Source organism: Capra hircus, chromosome 5, assembly GCF_001704415.2.
Source record: "Capra hircus breed San Clemente chromosome 5, ASM170441v1, whole genome shotgun sequence".
Taxonomy (NCBI): Eukaryota; Metazoa; Chordata; class Mammalia; order Artiodactyla; family Bovidae; genus Capra; species Capra hircus.
The window spans coordinates 11,687,242-11,710,481 of NC_030812.1; the positions used below are offsets into that span (position 1 = coordinate 11,687,242).

The 23,240-nt window shown below is 38.2% G+C and overlaps 2 protein-coding genes across 4 annotated transcripts in view; one reads left to right on the top strand and one right to left on the bottom strand.

Annotated features, from left to right (window-relative positions):
* Window positions 469-7,234, bottom strand: CCDC59 (coiled-coil domain containing 59). Its single transcript, XM_005679771.3, has 4 exons — window positions 6,692-7,234; window positions 3,869-4,181; window positions 2,705-2,804; window positions 469-975 (listed from the first exon to the last, which is right to left on the bottom strand). The coding sequence occupies exons 1-4, from the start codon at window positions 6,840-6,842 to the stop codon at window positions 814-816; spliced, it is 726 nt and encodes a 241-aa protein (XP_005679828.2). The 5' UTR covers window positions 6,843-7,234; the 3' UTR covers window positions 469-813.
* The window catches only part of METTL25 (methyltransferase like 25), a 130,511-nt gene continuing 114,289 nt past the window's right edge, over window positions 7,019-23,240 (top strand). For all 3 annotated transcript variants that reach the window (XR_001295652.2, XM_013963711.2, XM_013963710.2), the window contains exon 1: window positions 7,019-7,274. Coding sequence is in view for 2 of the 3 variants with exons in the window: in XM_013963711.2 (XP_013819165.2) it covers window positions 7,031-7,274 (244 nt within the window). In the remaining variant the exon portion in view is untranslated. The remainder of the gene's footprint in view (window positions 7,275-23,240) is intronic.

Here is a 23,240-nt window from a genome sequence, read left to right on the forward strand (position 1 = left end):
GGTCCCGTAACAATGTTCTTACAAGATATGGTCCCACAGGATCTGGAAAGCTTAAGACCTGCTCTGACACTGCTAGGCTGCCATTACCCTTCAAAAACTACTACACTATGCAGTAAGTTGGCAAAAAGGTTCGTTCTGGTTTTTCTGTAAGTTACAGGAAAGCCCAGAGAAACTTTTTGGGACAATCCATTACTTCCACTTCAGGGAATGATTATAAATATCAAACTGTGCTTTATGAAGACCACACTATAACACGGTGTATAGGATATAATATGGTATACAGGATATACATATAAATAAAATATGGTGTATAGGATCCTCCCCCTGTAAAATGTACTAAAGATAAATTAAAAAAGTTCAAGGGGCATCTCTGCCTCCTTCAGGATTCCATAATTATAGAATTTTAAAACCATAACAGTTCACTGCTAAACTTAAACATTTATTGAAATGATCTGTTGAAAGCTTTGCTCCCTTACTTTCAAAACACTTTATTTCATCTGAATTTCATACGGTACAAAATTATCACATGCTTGAATTTGTTGCGCAAATAGCAGGTTCTTTCAATTCTTAAGGGAAACCTTCCTTCAGTGGCAAATAAATAAAAATCAAATCATATATATAATGTAGAGCATATATATATAATTTTCTTTTATAAAAACAAAAATATTTGGATATCTTATATTTCATATAGCTTAGCCATTCAGTTTATGTTGACAAATTTAGTTAAATGTTAGGAGGGACACTCCATATACAAAAGAACTCAATAGCAAGCATATATTTTAAAGATTGATTAGTCAGGCAACAACGTCTGACTTAATTCTTTTCTTGTATTTTTTTTAGAAGATACTCCATTTGTAAATTCAAGTTTGGTTGCCCCTTTTTAGTCTTTTTGCTCAGTATTTTGAACACTTCCATTTTCTTCTTTTTGTAGAGCCTTTGAGCTTCTTCTCTCTCTTGTTTTCTCTTCTCAAATTCCTGAAATTATTAGCATATGTAATTTTCATTAGTGACAAACAGCAGATATTGGTCACAATTCTGTTGAAACAGCTATCACCATGCAAACACTTCAAGGTCTGTCCTATATTTTTCAAAATGTGAAATGCTACTAGTAAGTGCAGTAGTGTACTCTCTTTGCCTTTAAACTATCATATGTGCTATAGCATAGCATAATGCAAAATTATTTAACAATTTTAACTGTGCATATGAATAAAATCAAAGCACAAAGAGAGAAGGCATATTTAATAATTTCATTATTTAATTAGATCCACTGAAGAGTCAGAAGTGACTTTACAGGTTACCTAGTCCCTATAACACTGAAATCATTTCTAGAATATCTGGTATTCTTTTAAATTTGCCATCTGACAGATTTAATTCAAGAAGTATTTAAATTCGAGAAGTACTTACTGACTGTACACTGTATACATGTAAAATATTGTGTTATGATTTTGATTATTTAAGAATTATCATGTTGATCTGATTTGCTAAGATCAAGACTTAAATTCATTTGCGCTTAAAGAAAAATAATTCAAAGTTATATAGATCTGAAAAGTACTACTTAAAATACTATACTCATATATACAGTTAAAAGTTCTTGAAATAATACAGTAAGTGCAGTTTTTGAACTTCTCCTGTAACACATACAGCTTCCACATGACACACCCTTACATTTGTATGATGACATAATTAACAAAGTGCTTTCACATACATTGCATAATTATATATATCAATATACTATATTTTAATACATAATAGAATTTTTTTAAATGTTGTATGTTTTACAGTATAATGGCTCTTATTTCATCTAATATACTATTTACAAAGGTGGCACTATCAGAAGGTTAGTTTAAAAACCAAAGCATACTGTAACAATCTATGAAACAGAGGTTTAGTTTTTCCATGGAGAAATATTCCTACTTCACTCTAGTCTGCCATCAGTTTAAAAATAATCAAATAAATTTTACATGCGAAACTTTTAGATTTCTTAGTTATACAATCTGTAAAACTAACACATACAAGAAATTATATATCAGCACCAACTTTGGGGTCTTTTTGACTGATGTGCTAAATCTTTTTAATGTGATGGATTAATAGAGTTTTAATGTAAGAAATATGAATGAACCACAGATAAACAATTTTGCTGAAGCTGCACATGATTTTGTTCTACTTATTTAAAAAAAGCTATTATAACTGTGGGTTTATGAATGATAACAAAGAATGGTAACTTACTGATAAGTTAATCTAGTAGGGTTTTTAATGAGCAAGAAAAACTCTTTAAAATATTATTTTATTCTAACACCTCCCTCTGACTTCTACTTGCTTTGATGTAAATTTATAAACATCTATATTTTTCAGTAGTTTTCAAATTCAGGATCGGGAACTCATGTACACCTGTGGTTGATTCATGTCAATGTATGGCAAAACCAATACAGTATTGTAAAGCGAAAAAAAAAAAAAAAAAAAAGATTTATTATGTATACTCTCTTGAGGCAATTGTTAAAAAATGACTATTACTATTATCTTCGAGGGTAATATAAACAATCGAGGAATCAGAATGTTGAAATTCTCCAGCTCCTCTCAGATTATTCATTTACCCAGTAAATATTTACAGATGCGCATACTATGGGCCCCATATTTAGAAGAAAAGCTTACATATACACTTAGGATAAAGAAAAATGAATCTAAATATTTTTAAAATAGATCTTACTTGTTTCTTAGCAGCACGCTTAGCTTGTATCTGATCATATTCTTCCTGTGCTTTTTGATTTGATGTTTTCTTTTTATTTTTCTTTGGAATATTAATGGAGCTTTGCAAGATAAATGAAAACAAATCATAAGCATTAAAAAAAATACAACCAAAATTATGACAAAATTACATCAAATATAGTACTTATATAGTCAAATCTCACTAATGCAACTTAAGGCAGGGGGAGAGATGTTGAAAGACAGACATTAAATCTTGCTAGTAAGACATCCAAATAACACATTAAATTTTTTGTTATACCTGTCAAGATATAGAAGGTGATAAATATAGAGTTTTGGAGAAACAGTTCAACCAGGGAAAACACAGAAAGTTCTGAAAGGTCCTAAAATGTTTGAAGAAGTAAACCAGCATATGAATGGTAGAAATGCCAGGCTGCAAAGGCATTAAATTGAAGGATGTTATGAAGGACTTCATGGGTGTACATGAACTTTAATCCCAAAGTTCTCTGACCAACTTGTCTCTATTCCATTTCATTTGTATTGCAATCAAGTATATGTTCTCTGGGTGGGGGGGAAAGTCTATATTAATAATAATAGTAGTAGTAGCAGTAGCAGTTAACAGTCATATACCACTTCCCATGTATCACATGCCTTTTAAGGACCATATATAAATGAAGTCATTTAATCATCACAACATCACGAGATGGGTCAGGGATACCATAGTCTATAAATAATCCATCCTGGGGTATGCAACATGGTAGCTGTAAATCACATACTATTATTATTTCCATTTTAAAGAAGAGGACACTGGGCACCAACATATTAAAGCCACTCCAGAGTCTATGATGCACTACACTATAATACCTCTCAAAAGTTAGATTTTTAAAAACATAAATAGCAAACATTAACCATGGACCAAATAAATGTACTTGAGAGGCTTAAATCTAAACCCAGATCTCTTAATTTCATTACTTTATTAAGCTTACCTAACATAACTCAGTCATTTAAGCTAACAAGAACGCCTCCATGAAAATATTTTCATATAATCACTTGCAACTTCTGAAATGCCCCAAGGCAAATTCCCATTACTATAGAAATTGTTCTACAATCTTTCATAAAATGCTACTTACATCCACAATAAAGAGTTTCAAAAGACTGTAATACATACTTTATTCTTATGCTACACGGTTCTTCTGGCTGAGGCTGCTCAATGCTACAGTGTTCTTCAGACAAAGCCTGGTCATTGCTACCCTGGTCTTCTGGCAAAGGCTGCTCAACTTGGTCTTCTGACAGAGGCTGGTCAGCTTTTCTAAGCTGCTTCCTGAGTCTTTCCTCTTCAGCTAAATAAAGATGTTTCAGATGATCAGGATACCAATCTGTGAAGGGGGATTCACTTGGGGTTTGAGACTTCTTTTCCTTCCGGAGTAATTTCTTGTAAGTTTGCTGAATCTTGAGTTTTCTTCGAAATGCAAAGCCTTGTCCTGTTGAAGAATACATCAGTCTTGAATTACTTTCTCAGAAAACATTGCATGAAAAATGTAGTTAATTGAAAACAGAAAACTGTTTACACCGTCATGTTCAGATGCTAGATTTCATTATGTTTTGCTTTAAAATGTTATTTCAAGAAAAGAAGTTGAAGCTATTAGAAAAAATAGTATCTTGGTCCTTTGCAAAAAGACTAAGCTAACAGAAGTTGGGAAGAACTCAACTGAGACTCTCAAAGAAAGAAAAACAACTAGAGTGTTGCACAACTCCAATTTATTGTACTCATAAATTAAACAGATTCATTTATTCATCTAAACACTTAATCTAGGTCTTCAATAAATACCAAAGGAGTCGGGGGAAACCCTCACTTCTATTCAACATTATCTGAACTGAGAACTCCCAGATGTTCAAGTTGGACTCAGAAAAGGCAGAGGAACCAGAGATCAAATTGCCAACATCAACTGGATCAGAGAAGCAGCAAGATAATTCCAGAAAAACATCTACTTCTGCTTCACTGACAATGCTAAAGCCTTTGACTGGAAGATTCTTCAAAAGATGGGACTATGAGACCACCTTACCTGCCTCCTGAGAAACCTGTACGCACGTCAAGAAGCATCCGTTAGAACTGGACATGGAACAATGGACTGTTTCCAAATTGGGAAAGAAGTATGTCAAAGATGTACATCGTCACCCTGCTTATTTAACTTATATGCAAAGTTCATCACATGAAATGCTGTGCTGGAGGAAGCACAAGCTGGAATCAAAACTGCAGGGAGAAATATCAATAATCTCAGATATCCATATGACATCACCCTTAGGGCAAAAGGCAAAGAGGAACTAAAGAGCCTTTTGATGAAGGGAAAAGAGGAGAATGAAAAAGCTGGCTTAAGATTCAACATTCGAAAAACTAACATCATGGAATCCAGTCCCATCACTTCATGGCAAATAGATGGGGAAACAATGGAAAACAGTTAAAGACTTTATTTTCTTGGGCTCCAAAATCACTGCAGATAGTGACTGCAGCCATGAAATTAAACAGGAGTTAAAAGATGCTTATTCCTTGGAAGAAAAGTTATGACAAACCTGGACAGCATATTAAAAAGCAGAGACGTTAATTTGCAGACAAAGGTCCGTCTAGTTAAAGCTATCGTTTTTCCAGTAGTCATGTAGGCATGTGAGAGCTGGACCATAAAGAAGGCTGCGGTTGAAGAACTGATGCTCTTGAACACCTGTGGTGATGAATAAGACTCTTCAGCATCCTCTGGACTGCAAGGATAACAAACCAGTCAATTCTAAAGAAACAGAACCCTGAATATTCATGGGAAGGACTGACGCTGAAGCTCCAATACTCTGGCCACCTCACATGAAGAGCTGACTCATAGAAAAGACCCTGATGCTGGGAAAGATTAAAAAGGGGATGACAGAGGACAAGATGGCAGGATGGCATCACCAAGTCTGAGCAAGCTCGGGGAGATGGTGAAGGACAGGAAGTCTGGCATGCTGCAGCCCGTGAGGTCGCAAAAAGTCAGACAGGACTGAGTGACTGAACAACCCACTCCAGTATTCTGGCTTGGAGAATTCCACGGACAGAGCAGCCTGGCAGGCTACACTCCATGGGGTCGCAGAGTCAGACATGACTGAGCGGCTTTCATTTCACTTCACATCTATTATTTTACCTTAGAGAAACTACCCTATGACTGACTTTTTAAAAGTAATTCAACATTAACCAGGTTAGATGGTGGTATGACTTTCTCAACAGCAATTATCAGAAAACTACTTATTTAAGATTTAGTATTCCATATGGGATTTAAGGGTACTTAATGGCAACCCACTCCAGTACTCTTGCCGGGAAAATCCCATGGACAGAAGAGCCTGGTAGGCTGCAGTCCATGGGGTCGCTAAGAGTCCGGCACGACTGAGCGAATTTACTTTCAATTTTCAGTTTCATGCACTGGAGAAGGAAATGGCAACCCACTCCAGTATTCTTGCCTGGAGAATCCCGGGAACGGGGGAGCCTGATGGGCTGCCGTCTATGGGGTCGCACAGAGTCGGACACGACTGAAGCGAATCAGCAGCAGCAGCAATGACGGCAAGATAAAACGAAAAATACAGACTAAAGCAAATAAAGATAGTAAGAGAAAAATAGACTGTTCTGTGACATTTTTAATTAGTAAGGGTGAGAATCGGTAAATTTCTAGCTTGCCTTCTAGTCTTTACTGTAATACATACAATTTTATGGGAAAAACGTAAAGGAAAGAGTTCTGATATTAAAAAAAATGAGCGTAAGTCGAGGAAAATGTTTAAAGATTTAGAGTGAGCAACACTTTCTCGCCTTCTCATCCAATGCTGTGAACAGCCCACAGCTTCAGCGAATTTAAGAACAGATTTCCTGGCTCCAAGCAGGGCTGGGTCTGGTTCCTAAATCCTTCCCAGCTTGGGAGACTGGCGTATCCGAAGATTTCGCGGGGCCGAGGACTTGTAAAAGCCTGCCTTCTTACATACGTACCTTCGCGAACGCTCCCCGCGAAGGCTTGCAGATGATTAGGCCGCCACGTTTTCCGTTTCACATTTTTATTTCTGAATTCAACCGGTGAAATTCCTCCACGCGTACCCAAGCCCCCTGTCCGCCCCCTTGCTGCCGGCCAAACGGGCGCCATGGCACACCATCCAAGGCGCAGGCAAAACACAACGGACTCAGTCAAAATACGTCATCAGGCAGAAGCAATCCATCGCCCACCGCAAGAATCCACATCTGAGATCTACTTATCCGGCCTTTCCTGCTTCCCACCGAGCCCTTGCCTCGCGGCCACGTTTGCGCCACCTACAGTCCGGGAGGTGGGGCGTCATGGCGGCTTCTTGCCCGCTCCCGGTGACCCAGGACCTGTCCACGTTACGTGCCAAGTTGCAGAAGCTACTGCGGTTCCTGAGGGAAGCCCTGCCCATTTCGAATGCACATACGGTGGACTTCTACACGGAATCTGTGTGGGAGAAACTGGTTGACTCGCCCCCAGAGACGGTGCTGTCGGCGCTCAGGACGTCCGCGGCGGCGTCAGAGGCGTGCCCCCTAGAGGAAGCCGGGAGAATGTCAGGTGAATGGCGGGTGGGCGGGGCGGGCAAGAAGGCGGGGAGAGGCCCCGGGCCCCGGGTAGCGTCCCAGGTCGCGGAAGTCGAGCAGACGCCTGAGCCGGCGGCGAGCGGGCTAGCGGATCGCTGCGTGGGTGGGAGCGGAGCCGCCTTTCCGCTTCCTGGTGGCGTGGCTGTGTGATGCGCCTCTCGGACCTCGGGTGCTTTTGTATTTCCACAGTTTAAAAAGAACAAGAAATCGGTGCTAGGACCTTTCTTTAGTAATTTAACAGTAATTTTTTTGATTGAAGGGAAACGCGGAATAGTGCTTACAGATCCATGTGAAAACACAGCAGATGTCATCACCCAACGTGATGAGTCTTTTGGATTCTTCAGATCATTTCAAGTGGTGATTATGCTGCTGCTGCTGCTAAGTCGCTTCAGTCGTGTCCGACTCTGTGCGACCCCATAGACGGCAGCCCACCAGGCTCCCCCGTCCCTGGGATTCTCCAGGCAAGAACACTGGAGTAGATTGCCATTTCCTTCTCCAGTGCACGAAAGTGAAAAATGAAAGTGAAGTCGCTCAGTCGTGTCCGACTCTGTGCGACTCCATGGACTGCAGCCTACCAGGCCCCTCAGTCCATGGGATTTTCCAGGCAAGAGTACTGGAGTGGGTTGCTCTTGCCTTCTCTGGGTGATTATGACCAAGAAGAAAATGTTGCGCAGTCGCCCACTGGTCTCCGACTCTGAGACCCCCATGGACTGCTGCACGCCAGGCCTCCCTGTCCCTCACCGTCTCTTAAAGTTTACCCAAGTTAACGTTCATTGCGTTGGTGATGCCATCAAACCGTCTCACCCTCTGCCCTGGCCTACTGCCCTCAGTCTTTCCCAGCATCAGGGTTTTTTCCAATGAGTTAGCTCTTTGCATAAGATGGCCAAAGTCTGGGAGCTTCAGCATCAGTCCTTCCAACGAGTATTCAGGGTTGATTTCCTTTAAAATTGACTGGTTTGATCTCCTTGCTCTCCAAGGGACTCTGAAGAGTCTTACCTTGCACCACAGTCGGAAGGCATCAGTTCTTTGGCGCTCTGCCTTCTTTAGGGTCCAGCTCTCACAACTGTGTATGATCACTGGGAAGAGCATACCCTTGACTGTTCAGGGACCTTTGTGGGCAAAGTGATGTCTCTGCTTTTTAATGTATTGTCTAGGTTTGTCATAGATTTTCTTCCAAGGAGCACAGATCTTTTAATTTCATGGCTGCCGTCACCATCCGCTGTGAGTTTGGAGCCCAAGAAAATAAGTCTGTCACTGTTTCTGTTTTCGCGCATCTATTTGATGGGACTGGATGCCATGAGCTTCAAGTTTTGAATGTTGAATTTTAAGCTTATTCAACAGTAGTACAATCTAGACCAGGATATTCACTTTTGAAGTGTATCTTACTCTGTTAAATTTTTTTTTAATGTAAGATATTCAATTCTACAAATGGTCAGCTACCTATAGTATTAAAAATGATTTTTATAATGTACGTTTGTAAAGGAATATTAATTTTTTATGTAAAGATTATGAGAAGAAGGACATTTTCCCATCATTACATGAAATTTACTGTTTGTGTCAAAGAAGTGCATTTTTTGCTTTTTAACCAGATTTATATCTTAGTAAAGAATTGTTAGCCACTCTGTACACTGTAATTTAGCTATTAAAATTTTAGACTGTTTAGTCAGGGTACAAATTCCAGTTCTACCAACTCTGTTATCTTAGGGAAGTTTGTTCATTCATTCATTCAGGGAACATTCACTTATTGCCTGCTATGTGCCAGTACTTTTCTAGGAGCTAATTTCTGTGTGGAGGAGGTGCGGGTGGAAGCAGGAAGACAAGCCCGAAGACTATTAAAGTAATCCAGGGTGGACTTCAGGTAATGGCCAGTTGAAGAGATCAGGCAGTTCCTCCAGCAGGTAGCAATGACAAACACTGACTAGATTATTAAAGACAATAATTGGAAGTCTCTAGAAGATAAACCAAACAGGGACAGAAATATGAGAAGAGTTTCTGTTGAGAGATTGCTACTGATTGGGAAAAGCTGTGAGTTCATGACTTTCTTGCGAGGCGTCAATGGAAAATGACATCCTTCCCGGCTCAAGATGGTCGTGGCAGAGTTCAGATCAGAGCAGATGGGAATTGGGGAAACACCTTCTGAAAGGAGGGCGACTGGACTGAGATCTAAGATATGAATGTGAACCTGATCACTGGACTGCACACACCCACCCACACGCCGTTGACCCAGCTGCTGCTAAGTCTCTTCAGTCGTGTCCGACTCTGTGCGACCCCCGTGGACTGCAGCCTACCAGGCTCCTCTGTCCGTGGGATTCTCCAGGCAAGAGTACTGGAGTGGGGTGCCATTGCCTTCTCCTGTAACTGCATAGTGATACACTAATTCAAACTTACTGCTATGGGGGAAAAACACCATTTAATGAGACATGAAGACAAAGCACAAACCCGACTAAGGGGACACACGCTGTGGACCACAGCAGGCAATGACCAGAGCAAGTGGGGGGACGGGGGAGGGGAGATGGAGGGGTAAACTACAGCCCCGGGGCTGGAGGTGGGGAGACGACTAAGCAGACAACAGGATGAGGCAGGAAATCAAAACCAATGATGAAAGCAGACACACGGTCAGAGAATTCCAACAGCAAGGAAAACATACACAGAACTGTTGTTTTACAAATACTCAGAAAGAAATCAAGCATGAAGCCACAGAGAAATTGTCAAAGAATTTTAAATATCAACTAATTAGCCAGTGATGTAAATTATAAAAACAGTGTGTCGAAAGACCACAAAATGGACTAGTTACCACTTCACATGACCCAGAGTCCCACAAAAACGCTGACAAAGTCAGAGGGATGGTGACCCCTGGAAAGACAGAGCTCCCGGGGAGGTGTGTAGGCTTGCTGCAACTTTGACAGAGTGTGTTCCCCAAAGTGTACACAGCTTGGGTAGCAAAAATCAAAAGCCTCTTTGAATTCCTGTATCAAAGTTTAGAATTCAGGGCTGGAGGGATGACTGGAAACTTGGGCTGGGTCACCTTGGGAACAAACTTAACCACAGAGAGATTGAACCTCCCTCCCCCGCTACCCTGCCACCCCCAAGCTGACTGTCACGTGTACCCAAGTCTTTATCTGCCTGCTGAACTACACAGGCTCAGGGATATGCTGGGGAGAGGGTGCTGTAAATCAGCAGCTGAGCAGGCACACTGGCTGCTGCATGGGGAAGGGGAATCAGATTTCAGTGTGGGTCCAAGCAACTTTGCTTTTCTTAGTAGAACAACGGCAACCAAATCCTTAAAAAAATAAAGCAGCTCCCCTGCAGTAAGTTAACCACAAATTTCAACCAACAACTGCTCAGTGTGCACAGAAACAGGATAGTGTGACTCCTGCTCAAAACACTGATTGCAAGTGAGCCCTGATGTTCATTGTAAGTAGCTGTGTTCAGGGAATTCAAAGTGTGACCCAAGGTGGGGGGGAATAAGTTAATAGGAGCTGATCCTGATTGGGCTCAGATGTTGGATTTAAGTGGCTGTTATAAATATGTTCACAGAAGCAGAACAAAGTAGCCTAATAATTAAAGGGAAACACAAGAGTTGTATGACCTCCCTTACAATTCTTTTAATTGGAAGAGTACATACTCACTGACCCATAATTATAGTATTATTACACAGTGTTACACGTTATCTGTTGCTGATAACACGCTCTCACACAGCGTGTGGGTCAGCAATTCAGGAGCAGATGGACTGGCGGATCAAGCTTAGGGTCTCATGGTTTCACAGTCAAGATGTTGCAGTTGCTGAAGGCTTGATGGAAGTTGGAGAACTTGCCTCCACAGTGTCTGACTTACACAGGTGACTAGTTGGTGCTGCCTGTCGGAACAAGGCCTCTGCGTCTCACCACGGGAGCATCTCCCTGGGGCTGCTTTCGTGGAAGCTGCCGTGTTTGCAGATGTTTTTGTTTCTGTCTGTGCTCATGCTTGTGGACTTGGCCTGGTCATAGACTTTGTCTGGTATTGGTGTACTGTACAAGTTTTCATATTTAATAGGGAGGAGTGTGGTCTGAGTGCCAGTGCCAGCCCAGCTATGAGTTACTCTGTCACAGCTGATTGCTATTGTAATTTTTTTTTCCTTTTTCAAAAGAATAATATTACCTATCTTACAAAGGTGTAGTAAAGATGAAAGATGATGTGATCTGGCTCCTGATACAGAACTGGGGATGTAGCATGGATTCAACAAATTGTGGCTAATAAATGATGAAGGTTGCGGTAACGTTGATTGTGATGGTGATGATATAATTAGGTCTTTCTTTCTTTGGGGAAAATATAGATTGTCAAGAACCTCTGGAAATGTATATGCTCCTATAGCAACCTGTATATCTCATATATTAACGCGTCATGCGGTTTTCATTGTCCACTGACTTCTCTGTCTGCAGTTAGATTAAAAAACAAAAGTACAACATTTGCCTTTTTCGTTTTTGTGTTCTTAGCATATTGAACAGTTTCTGGCATATAGATGAGTAAATTATTCTTAAAGAATGATGTGAAGCATAGATCTATAAAGAGTGTTATTGAAGGCATTTCTGGAAATACAGTACTGAACTAGATAGCTGTTATTTCTGATACTATATTTATCATCATTGTTTTTATATGGCTTATTCTAATAGGCTTTATAATTAATATGAGAAAATAGAAAACAGTAACTGTTCTTTCCCGCTGTGAAAATGCAGTACTGAAGATTATGGAAAGATACCCTGGGAATCTGGAGATAAAATCAAGGAAGGCATCATTTCAGGCTAAAATTTTTAAAAGTTTATACATATATAGGTGAGATTAGCCATCTGCAGAAAAAAAAAATCAATAGTGATACCTTGTAAGTACTTTACTAATAAGCAAGTGTTCTATATTTCATCTCAGGGATTAAGATTTTGTTATACCCACTTCAAGGGAACCAAACTGTTTTTTTGGAAGTAATGATTATGTATGTAAATCTGTAACATTCTCAAGTGAATTATCTTTTGGTCTTCAGGAGTTAATTGGTCTTCCTAAGTATAGAGAAATCTTTCAAAAGCAAAACAGAAGAGGTATTCTGATTTAGGATAGCAAAAATAGTTTATGAAGCAGAAATAGATCAATACTACACAGGCAACTCAACCAGCTACCCAGCTTGATTAAGATTTTCTTTTAGAATATCTGGCTTTATCTGCACTAGTTGCAATTTTAACATTAGGAAAGAGTGTCCTCTCAAATGAATGATATGGGCTATTGTAAATATATTTCTCGGTGTAAATGAATAAATTATAAAATCAGTTTCTTGTAAGTTTGCTTAGAATCAGTTGTGGAAAACCTATCCAGCTTTAAGGAAATACAGTTCCTGTGCCTGTAAAGCCAGCCTCTGTGACTTTGCCAAAGCCCAGGGCTGCTCGGAGACTCTGCCTTGAGCCTCCAGGGCCTCTCTTGACTCTCTTCTTTCAGCCATATGCGGTATCTCCTGTTTCTTGATGTCATCACTTACATGATTCTTACCAGGCGTGGGTGCTGAATAAATGTTTAGAATTGGTTCCTTTTGGTGACCACCTGCATAATTAGTTTACTGTCATTTTAATTGAATAACACAGGAAGTTTTTGCCTATGATAGATTATTTCATTGAAGTTTCCCTTAAATTATTTTTATTACATCTCAATAGATTAAATTGCTTTTTGGCCATTCTAAGTATTTTTTGTTGTTGATGGTGATGGTGGTGATTATAGTGAATTAAAATTACACTCACATTTAATTTGAAACACATGAAACAAAAGATTTTGGAACTAGAAAGTGAGAACAGCAGAGAAATAATTAGTGTCATCTGTTTCACTCTGTTGTGTTTAACTTTTATCTTTTCACTCTCCATATGTATTTTCCTGAACTCTGTTTTCCCTTTTCATATTTCTTGGATCTTTTTAGGAGACTTCAAGTGTGGACATAATTTCTACAGGACAAAACGATAGTGGCAAGTGTCAGCCCAGTTTCTTGGGTTGCTACTATAATTATGTAAGAGTGAACAAAAATACAAACACATTTGTGGGAATGTCATCATTTTTAACTTTATCGATGTATAGAAAGTGCTTCTGATCGTTCCTTTTAGATGGGGCCATTTAGAACTTGAATTTATTTTCTAGTTTTTAATGGTTACCCGTCTCCCCCTGCTCCCACAGCTTCTGATTTTGCTCATATCATTCAGTTATTAAGAAGCTGAGTAAAGCTGAGTAAAACTAAGTTTATGGAGATTCCTCTTATCCTATGGCAGTTTTTTCCATCAGCCTATTCAAATTATATTTAGCCAATCTGAATAAATTTAAGTGTCTTTCATTTATTTAGATACTCATGTTATTTGTTTGAATTATCAAATCATTAACCTTTCACTGGAAATTTGCTGTTATGGTAACCTGTCTTCATAGTTTTATCATGATTTAAATTCTTCAGTTGAATTAAAAAAAAAAAAAACTTGCCTAGAAGGCTTCATGTTTAATGGGGTCTACATGTATTTTTTTGTTTTTTTTTTTACCTCTTCTCGTCAGTGATTAAAAAGGTCCTCTATAAATGACATTGGCAATCTTCTTGTTACGTCGGCTCATAATCTGCCAGCTCGTCTTCCTCCATTTCTCTTGCATCTGCTGCTTCCCATAGCAAATAGTTCAGCTCCCTCCTTTTTCAATCTTGTGAAAAAATTTTAGCAATAACTTCCAAATTGTTCTCACTTTCAGACTATTTCAATTGCTTCTCCATTCAAACTGCTTTCCAGTTATCTTCCAGAATCATAGTTCTCGTCTTGTTATTCCTTTACTCAAAAGTCATCTAGTGGGTCTACATTTCCTACGAAACAAAGCTCTTCACCTTCGATGTTATCTACTATCTTTTCTCCAGCTGGAACCTCAGCTGATAGTGTAAGCAAATAGGAGAGAGCATTTACAGGATATGGGTTTTGTGATTGTCACATACAGCTTTGAATCCTGTCTCTGTTACTCTAGTGCTGTGTAATCTTGTGTGGGCTTCCCTGGTGGCTCAGACTGTAAAGAGTCTGCCAGCAGTGTGGGAGACCGGGGTTCGATCCCTGGGTTGGGAAGATCCCCTGGAGAAGGAAATGGCAACCCACTCCAGTATCCTTGCCTTTTCTGAAAAATTCCATGGATGGAGTAGAATCTTGTGTGAATTAGTAAAGCTTTTAAGCCTCAGTTTCTTCATTTAAAAAATGAAAATCATAATTACTGTCTGAAAGGGTTGTGTAGAAGTCAATGAGATAACCTGTTAAAATCTGGCACATAACTGAGTGGGCATTTAATAAACATTAGCCATCATTTCCATATTCTGCTTTCCTCACATAGAAGAAGATGGACTGAGAGTCAGAAGACTGGGTTCTAGTTCATATCTGACTCTGATTAGCTGTGTGTCTTGCACAGGGCAATTTGATCTCTGGTTCCTCTGGATTTTCTAAAACCAGCTTGAACATCTGGAAGTTCATGGTTCACATATTGCTGAAGGCTTTCTTGGAGAATTTTGGGCATTACTTTACTGGCGTATGAGATGAGTGCAATTGTGCAGTAGTTTGAGCATTCTTTGGCATTGCCTTTCTTTGGGATTGGAATGAAAACTGACCTTTTACAGTCCTGTGGCCACTGCTGAGTATTCCAAATTTGCTGGCATATTGAGTGCAGCACTTTCACAGCATCATCTTTTAGTATTTGAAATAGCTCAACTGAAACTCCATCACCTCCACTAGCTTTGTTCATAGTGATGCTTCCTACCTAAGGTGTTCATTGGAAGGACTGATGTTGAAGCTGAAACTCCAATACTTTGGCCACCTGATGCGAAGAGCTGACTCATTTGAAAAGACCCTGATGCTGTGAAATATTGAAGGCAGGAGGAGAGGGGACGACAGAGGATGAGATGGCTGGATGGCATCACCGACTCAATGGACATGAGTTTGGGTAAACTCCAGGAGTTGGTGATGGACAGGGAGGCCCGGAGTGCTGTGGTCCATGGGGTCGCAAAGAGTTGGGCACGACTGAGCGACTGAACTGAACTGAACTTGCACAGGGCGTTGAGCTGTGCAATAAGGAAGCATCAACTTCCTCATCTAAGAAGATGTCTAGGGTATGTGTCAATAACTGAGGCAGAAGAAGAGCCAGCCTGTCTCAAATGGCTTATAAACATCTCTTGAATGACCAATAAATAAATATATATATACATATATATATACATATATTTTAGTTAACTCACACAAGTCTAGAATTGCAGCTTCTCTTAAAAGAAAAAAAGATGTGGCTCCCCAAAGTTCTAAAGATAATGGCTTCTTGGTTTGTGGACTTCAGGCACTTTCCGTGTACCCCTGAAAATGTATTCAGGAGTTTGCTTCTCAAAGGAGACCAAGAACCAAAGATAGCTATGGATCATCTGGGTAAAAGACATCTAGTGTTGCTTCTAGTGCACAAAACATAATGACAAAGTTTTTACCTCCAGATTGTATTAGTTCCTCTTGTTAAAGCCATGATCACAATGAAGGCCTGAGTCAAACTGAATTTTTTTTTTAATCTTTATTTAATTTGTTACAATATTGCTTTTGTTTTACGTATCGGCTTTTTGGCCATGAGGCATGTGGGATCCTAGCTCTCCACAGGGATCGAACTCACACCCCTTGCATTGGAAGGTAAAGTCTTAACCATCTGAAGTCCCCAGGCTGAATCTTGAGATGAAAAAGCCTATAACCAGTCATCATTGGGTCATGTCAGTAAATGATTAAACTTCCCACATGATCTGACTCCAGGTCATCTTTGATTATGAAGATGACTGAAATAATAGGATGTCAATTCTGGATTTCTAAGATGCATCTTCAACCACAGAGGAAGGGACAGTGTATAAGGGTGCAGTATTACCAACACTTCTCTTAGGCATTCTCTCGCCACCCGTTTATCTAATATTTCTGCTGCCTTGTTGCCTGAATGTGCCGTGCATTTTTCCCCTCCCTCATTTTTTTCATGTAACTCTCTTTGCCTGGAACTCTCTCATGGAACATTATCTATTTAACTTGTGCTAAATCTACAACAGAACTAGTCATTTGTATGTTTTTTTATTCCTTCTTTTATTAGAGCACGTAGCATGTTGTGTTGTAATGACTTGTTGCCTTCAACCCTCTTAGTCTGTGTGTTCCGGTATCCTAAGTGCCATGCGGTAGGCTCTCGTTAAATGTTTGCTGAGTTTAATAGGTTAGATAAAGAGTGTATGGGCGTTCCAGGTAGATGGAACAGTGCAAGCAAACAGTGAAGGTGGAAAACTGTAAAACATGGACAGCAGAACATAAAACCAAGTATTCACAAATGTTTACCTAGCTAAAGTCAGAGTAAACTATTGCAGCCAGTATTCCAAACGTCTATCATGGGGATGTTTGCAATCATCCATCCATGGGGACACTGGTTAGGATCCCTTAGTGGTGGTCTAGAGATGAAGGATGTGCCTAGTTTAAGATGATGTATTCTTTGTGAGAATACAAAGGAACTGATAGTTTTAAAATACATTGTATGGAGAAAATAGGTAGTTCTTGGTGACTGTTTTCTATATACAGTTCAAAGAAATGGGGAAATCAAAGCTAATTTCAAGAGATTGATTGTGGGAATATCTTGAAGAATAATAATAAATTGTACCATTAGCAAAATTAGGAAAATCAGCTGAGGGAGCTGGTTGGGGAAATAATGCATTCAGTTCTAGATATATTGTGGTTGAGGTCATCCAAATAGAGATATTTAAGGATTCACATTCATTGACCCCAACCATTCACAAACCACCTTAGATTTTTAGAATTAGCTCCCATGTTTTATTTTAGTAGTATAAATTATCACTGCTCTGGGCTACAAAGACCCAGAAGTGACTAAAGTGAATTTAATTCTATTGATGTTTGAGAGGAAGGGGAGGGCAGTCCTGGAGCATCTCTTCTCTGACCTCTGCAAGATCAATATTCTTCAGAACTTGCTGTGGTCATTGATAGACTTAAGAATAGCTCTTAAGGACTGTCTCTAAACCTTGCAACCTCTGGGTGCCTGACTATTTTTATAACCTAATTTATTTTCGCAAAAATTACTTAGCATCTTCTTGTTTGTTGTTCAGTGGCTCCATCACTTCTGACTCTTTGCGACCCCATGGACTGCAGCATGCCAGGCTTCCCTCTACTTCTAAGTGTTAGTCTAAGCATCTTCTTAGACTTAACACTGTGCTAGGTGTTATGGGTGAATACCAAGATGTAGAAGGCATAATCTGTCTACAAAAATTCACATTCCAATAAGGAAGGTAAAAGACATGGTACTTGTAGTACAAAACAAAATGGGAAGATGAATGAAATATTCCTTTCTTCTGCAGAATTTTATTCTAGTTTCTTCCTATTTGATGTGGTCAGAGAATTAAATTATTATATTCTTTCTAGATTAAGTGATACATAAAAATCTGCAGTCTGAGCACTGCCCAAGAAAATGCTTTTCCATCTTTAAGTTTTTTTTTAATTATTTAATTTCCAGCTATGTAAGACTGCTTTTATCCAAAAGTAGTTGATTTCATTTTCTAAATAAAATTTTTCAACATTGTTATATTTGAAATATTAAGCATCCTGCTGTAAGTATTTGAGTTTTTGTATTGTTTCACAAGTTAATTTTATAATTCTCCACAATAAAATTCTTCCTTTCCCCTCCATGCCCCTCACATGTCAAGCTGTTTCTCATTTGTTGTTTTATTCTTTTCTGTGTGTTTCTTAGGAATTTTTATGTTATTTTAATGACAGTTGAAGTAATCTTCCATGACAATTATTTTTTAATTTAAAAAATGACAATATTTTTACAGTTTATGCAGAATTTCACCACACATGGCTCTATCTTTGTCAACAGGTATTTCTCAAAAATTATTCTTAAGTGACTACTCTGTTGACTATGAAGATGTTATCTAAATACAGTGAATCTATCCTTTTGTCTACAAAGCTCCATTTATAAACTTTTCATACCCTTAATACTTTATAATATTTTCTACCAAAGACAGATTTAATAATGTAAATCACCTTTATACTCCAATATATGAAAAAAAGATATTTGGAAGTATGATTTTGTTATTATCTATTGGGAGGGTCATTTTTAACCTCACAAACTTTAACAGTGTAATTTATTTCTATTTCTGCTTTTTTTTTTCAATCTTCCTTTCTTCTTGTTCACCTAGTGTGTGAATTTTTTTTTTAATTTATATTGTTAGTCAAAAAGAAAATATGTGCTTCATTCTTCTGGATTAGGTGGTTGTATGTGTCATTTAGGCTACCACTGGAATTACACAAAAAGATATCTACCTTACCTTGATTCAGTTCAGTTCAGTTCAGTTCAGTCGCTCAGTCGTGTCCGACTCTTACCTTTATTAGAAATTGAAATTTAGATTGTGCAAATTAAAACTATTTAGTCACAGAATCGGACACAACTGAAGCGACTTATCAGCAGCAGCAGCAGCAGTGTGATTAACATATATTTTGTCAAATGAAACAGACTGACCTGTATGTTTTGGTAGCTCATATTATTTATGTTTTTTTGTTAGATGGGTATTATCTAAAAAACTCAAGACTAGTAACTTAGACCATCAACAATAAGAGAAGATCTGTTTAATACCAGAAATACTAGAAAGAAAGGGATTATCTTTTCAGGGTTGGATTAATTTTAAAACTGTGAAATTTGTGTTAAGAATTAATAGCTCTATCAGTGACTAAAAGAAGAATTTTAGGTTGTTTTAAATATTTAAAATGATCTCAAGAAGCCAGAGGAAAAGTACTTAGTTGAATTGTCTGTTATAGTATTAACATTGGGCAAAGTAAAAGATGAGGAAACAGTAAAAGATAGTGATTCGTAATCTCTTAGGTCACAGATCCCATTAAAAGGCTAATTCACATGAATGCTAAGTACCTCTTCCTTAGGAAAAAGGCATATATGCTCACAAATGGACGTAACACTTTACAGAGGGCTTTAGGTGATTCCTAAGCTTCTGTAGCTCTTAGACCTCAGGATAGGGACCACTGGTTGAAAGCATTTTTAGTATTATAAAACTTTGTGACTTCATCTTGATTTAGACCAGTATTTGTACTCATTTTTTTTTCTTGTCACTTTTTGTTCCTTACTATGATGTATATTTCGAGAATTTTCTTTAATCTTTATGAAGTTCTGAAACTTCCCATGTGAGGGGAACTGTATTTCAGAAGTAACTGCCGAATATCTTTAGGCAACACCAATGACAATTACTGAAACCGAATTCTTCCTCTTACTTGATGATTAAAATTAGAATGGTGAATGTAAATGTAAAGTTAGGTGGGCATTTTTTTTGGCTTATTCTCTATTCTGCAGCCACCTTGAATAATGGCCCCTAAAGAATAAAATTGATCTATTTTTTTTATGAATTATACACATCATTTACAAGAATTAAGTAAAGAGCAAGATCTGCTGGAGTTACAGTAGAAACTAGATAGAGAAAGTGTTTATTTAAAGCAAATTCCTTTTGCACGTTCTTTTTGCTGGGCAAATGATTACAACTGTATTCAGTTAAGAAATAGTAGAATAGACACCCATTTATTTTGTGCTAGTGTTGAAATGGAGGTAATGGAATTTAGAATAAGAATAGCAGATAAAATTAAACTCAAGTTAATGAAATACACAATAGAGAAGAGTACAGTTTTAAGGGAGAACTGTGACTTTTTACTCTCTCAAAATTTCTTAGTAGCAATTTAATTATATTCACAATTACTGTTTACTTGGGACAAAAAGTCCTTTATTTTTCCTGCCTCAATAATAAACAAACTGGAAAGTCTTTTTTTGATTCTTGAAAGCCTGGAAGTCTAGGCCCAAGTCAATGTGTGTATAGAAAGGAAATATTGGTCTTCTCAGTAAGAGATCAATAGCAATGTTAATTACTAAGATACTGCCATCCTTGAGGTATTGTGGGGCAGTGGAGCTTACAGTGGTGTTCAGAAAACAACAGCTGAAATAGGAAATGAGATGTCTGTGGTAGAAACAAGAGAAGAACCAAGAAATTGATTTTAGCACTCACTGCAGTAAGGGTTCACTTTTAAAGCATTCTTTACAACGATCAAGCAGTTTTTAAAGTTTTAGAATCTAGAATTTATTTTGTATTTTACTAACAAAATCATTTTTGATTTTTTAAATTGAATTTATTTTTCAGAAAATATTTACAAACATTTAATTTATCCCTCAGTGCTTCTAATTTTAAATGGAGTTTGAAGCTGTAGAATCTCATCATCTGTCTCTTGATTTTGGTTATTTTCTGAAAAGAGAGACTTCTGATAAAGGAAATTAAAGCATTATAGTAAAGCAGACTTGACCTCTATATTAGGTCTCTAAGGCATGGTGAGGATTATAACCTAGCTACCAAATTTCATATCAAAATCAGTAAAAAGTGTCATTGGTAATAATATTCTCTCTTGAGCTTTCAAGCTGATTTTAGGACATGGTGCCCACTGCTGACCATGGGCCGCCATGTACTGAGAAGTTCTTGCTTTCATCCTACTTATACTACAAAACCCAGTGCCAGCTCTTAGACTTGTGTCTCAAATTGCAGCTTACCTGTCTCTACTTATGTTTTCATTCTAATGACTAAGGACTTGCATCCAACTTCTAGAATCCAAACTTCCTTTTTCCCAGCAGGCCTTGTGTTTAGAAACTGTATTGGTCATTGTTTCAAGTTCTTCTCTAGTAGCCTATATGGTACTCTGGGCCTAATGCTTGAGTATTTTCTATCCCATGTTTTTCTAACAAAGTCCCAAGTGTCATGTCAGGAGGCTCAGTTACTTAATTTGAATGTAGTGGTTTGGGAATTGCCTACTGTATTCTAGGATTTTTTGGATGAATGTATATGTACATTAATACATATATACATGTAAGTATATGTCTGGTTTGGTGGTTTAGTCGCTAAGTTGTGTCCGACTCTTACAATCCCATGGACTGTAACCTGCCAGGCTCCTCTGTCCATGGGATTCTGTAGGTGAGAATACTGGAGTGGGTTGCCATTTCCTTCTCCAAGTGTATGTGTATTTGTGAATATTCTCATATTTGTACACATGCTTATGATTCCCTGATGGCTCAGTGGTGGAGAATTCGCCTGCTAATGCAGGAGACATGGGTTTGATCTCTGGGTTGGGAAGATAACCTGGAGGAGGAAATAGCAACCTCCATTTTCTTGCTGGGAAAATCCCATGGACAGGAGGGCCTGGCAGGGCTCATGGGGCCACACAGGGACTGAGTCCCTGAGCACACACACACGTATATGCTTATGCATGCGTGTGTTCCTTAAGATATTGTAAAGTAGATATTTGCCCCCATTTTATAGATGCAGGTATCAAGTCTTATAACAGATAAATAGATTACTCATGGCCATAGAGGGAGAAACAGTCTGAGAACCAGAATTCAGACCTAGTTCTTGCTTATTCATGTACCCATTGTAGTCATTGAGTGCCCTCTATGATAGGAGATCATTCTAGGTTTCCTCCGGACACAGCAGTGAACAAAGATTTGTGTCCTCTGGCATATCGCTATGTCAAATGATGATAAGTGCGATAAAACACTGATGAAGATCAGTGAGGAATGAGAGCTGAGAGAAGTTGCAGCTTTAAATAGGGTTGTCAGAGAAGTTTTCACTGAAATGGTGACATTTGAATAAAGACTTGAAGGAAGGAAGAGAGAGAACCATGAAAATATCGGAGGGAAGATGGTATCAGAGGAAAAGACAAGAGGAAGGCCTGAGTAAGCGCATCCCATGTGACATCTTGAAAGAATTGTAACTGAGAGTTACTGAGCTCTCTGGAATCCACACTGCACCTTTGTTGCCCCCATGCTTTGTAAATAAGACACCACATACCATAGATGAATCACCAGTCATTAACAAATTAGCTTTATCCGGTTCAGTTATATCCCAGAATTGTTTATTTTTTAGCGTTTATTTTTTATATAATACCAAATCAGTTTCCTAAACTGCTGTTGTTTTGTATGCTGTTTTTATTTCCTTCAAATTAAAACTATGAAAAAGGTCTATTAAATACTGTGTATTTACTCTAAGAAATATTAAAAACTGATTTTCCTAGTTGTATAAACAACTTAATTAAATGTAAAAATGCTTTTGAAATTGTTCCATATACTTTATACATTCATTGTGATGTAATGTTGGCACAATAAGGATATGCATATCAATTTCTTGTTAATTATATCATTCTTTCTAAGAGCATAATTTAGTCTTGAGATAACATTTTTTTCATTTCATATGCAGCCATAAATTATGCTGGAGCTTTTGTAACAAGTTTCCTAGCACATAATTGAGTAACATATATTGATTTATTTTAAAAGTCCACAGTATATATTCTGTTTCTGCCTTACATAGATTATAGGGTTATGGGTATATTTAAACATTCATAAAATTTAATATACCCCATGTTTAATTTTCGTACTTCAGCAAGACAGCTTTAACTTTTGATTGAAGTCTGGTAAACAAGTATAAAAGATTGAAGCCTAAAGTCAACTCTTGTGGAAATGCTTTCAAATGTGTAATTAAACTTGCATCGACTTTAAGTTTCCATTTTAGGAAACATGTAAAATTCATCTCAACCAATGCTTATTGAGCATTGTACTTTGGAAGTTTTATTGCTAAGTAAAAAAAAAAAATTACTATTTTGGTAACAGTGGTGGTGTTAAGAGTCTGAACCATGGCAGTGATGGGCAAGTTAAAAGGGGGCAGTTCCAAATGCAGGACATTGTTCCATTAGGGTTAATGGGTGACTGGATATGTTTATTGAAGGAACAAGGAGCATTGAACATGATGTAAAGATTTTTAACGTCAGCACTGGGTGACTGATGCCAGTGTTAAACAGGAGAGGAAATAGGAGGAGGGAAAGTTTTGGTGAGCATAAGAAGGTGC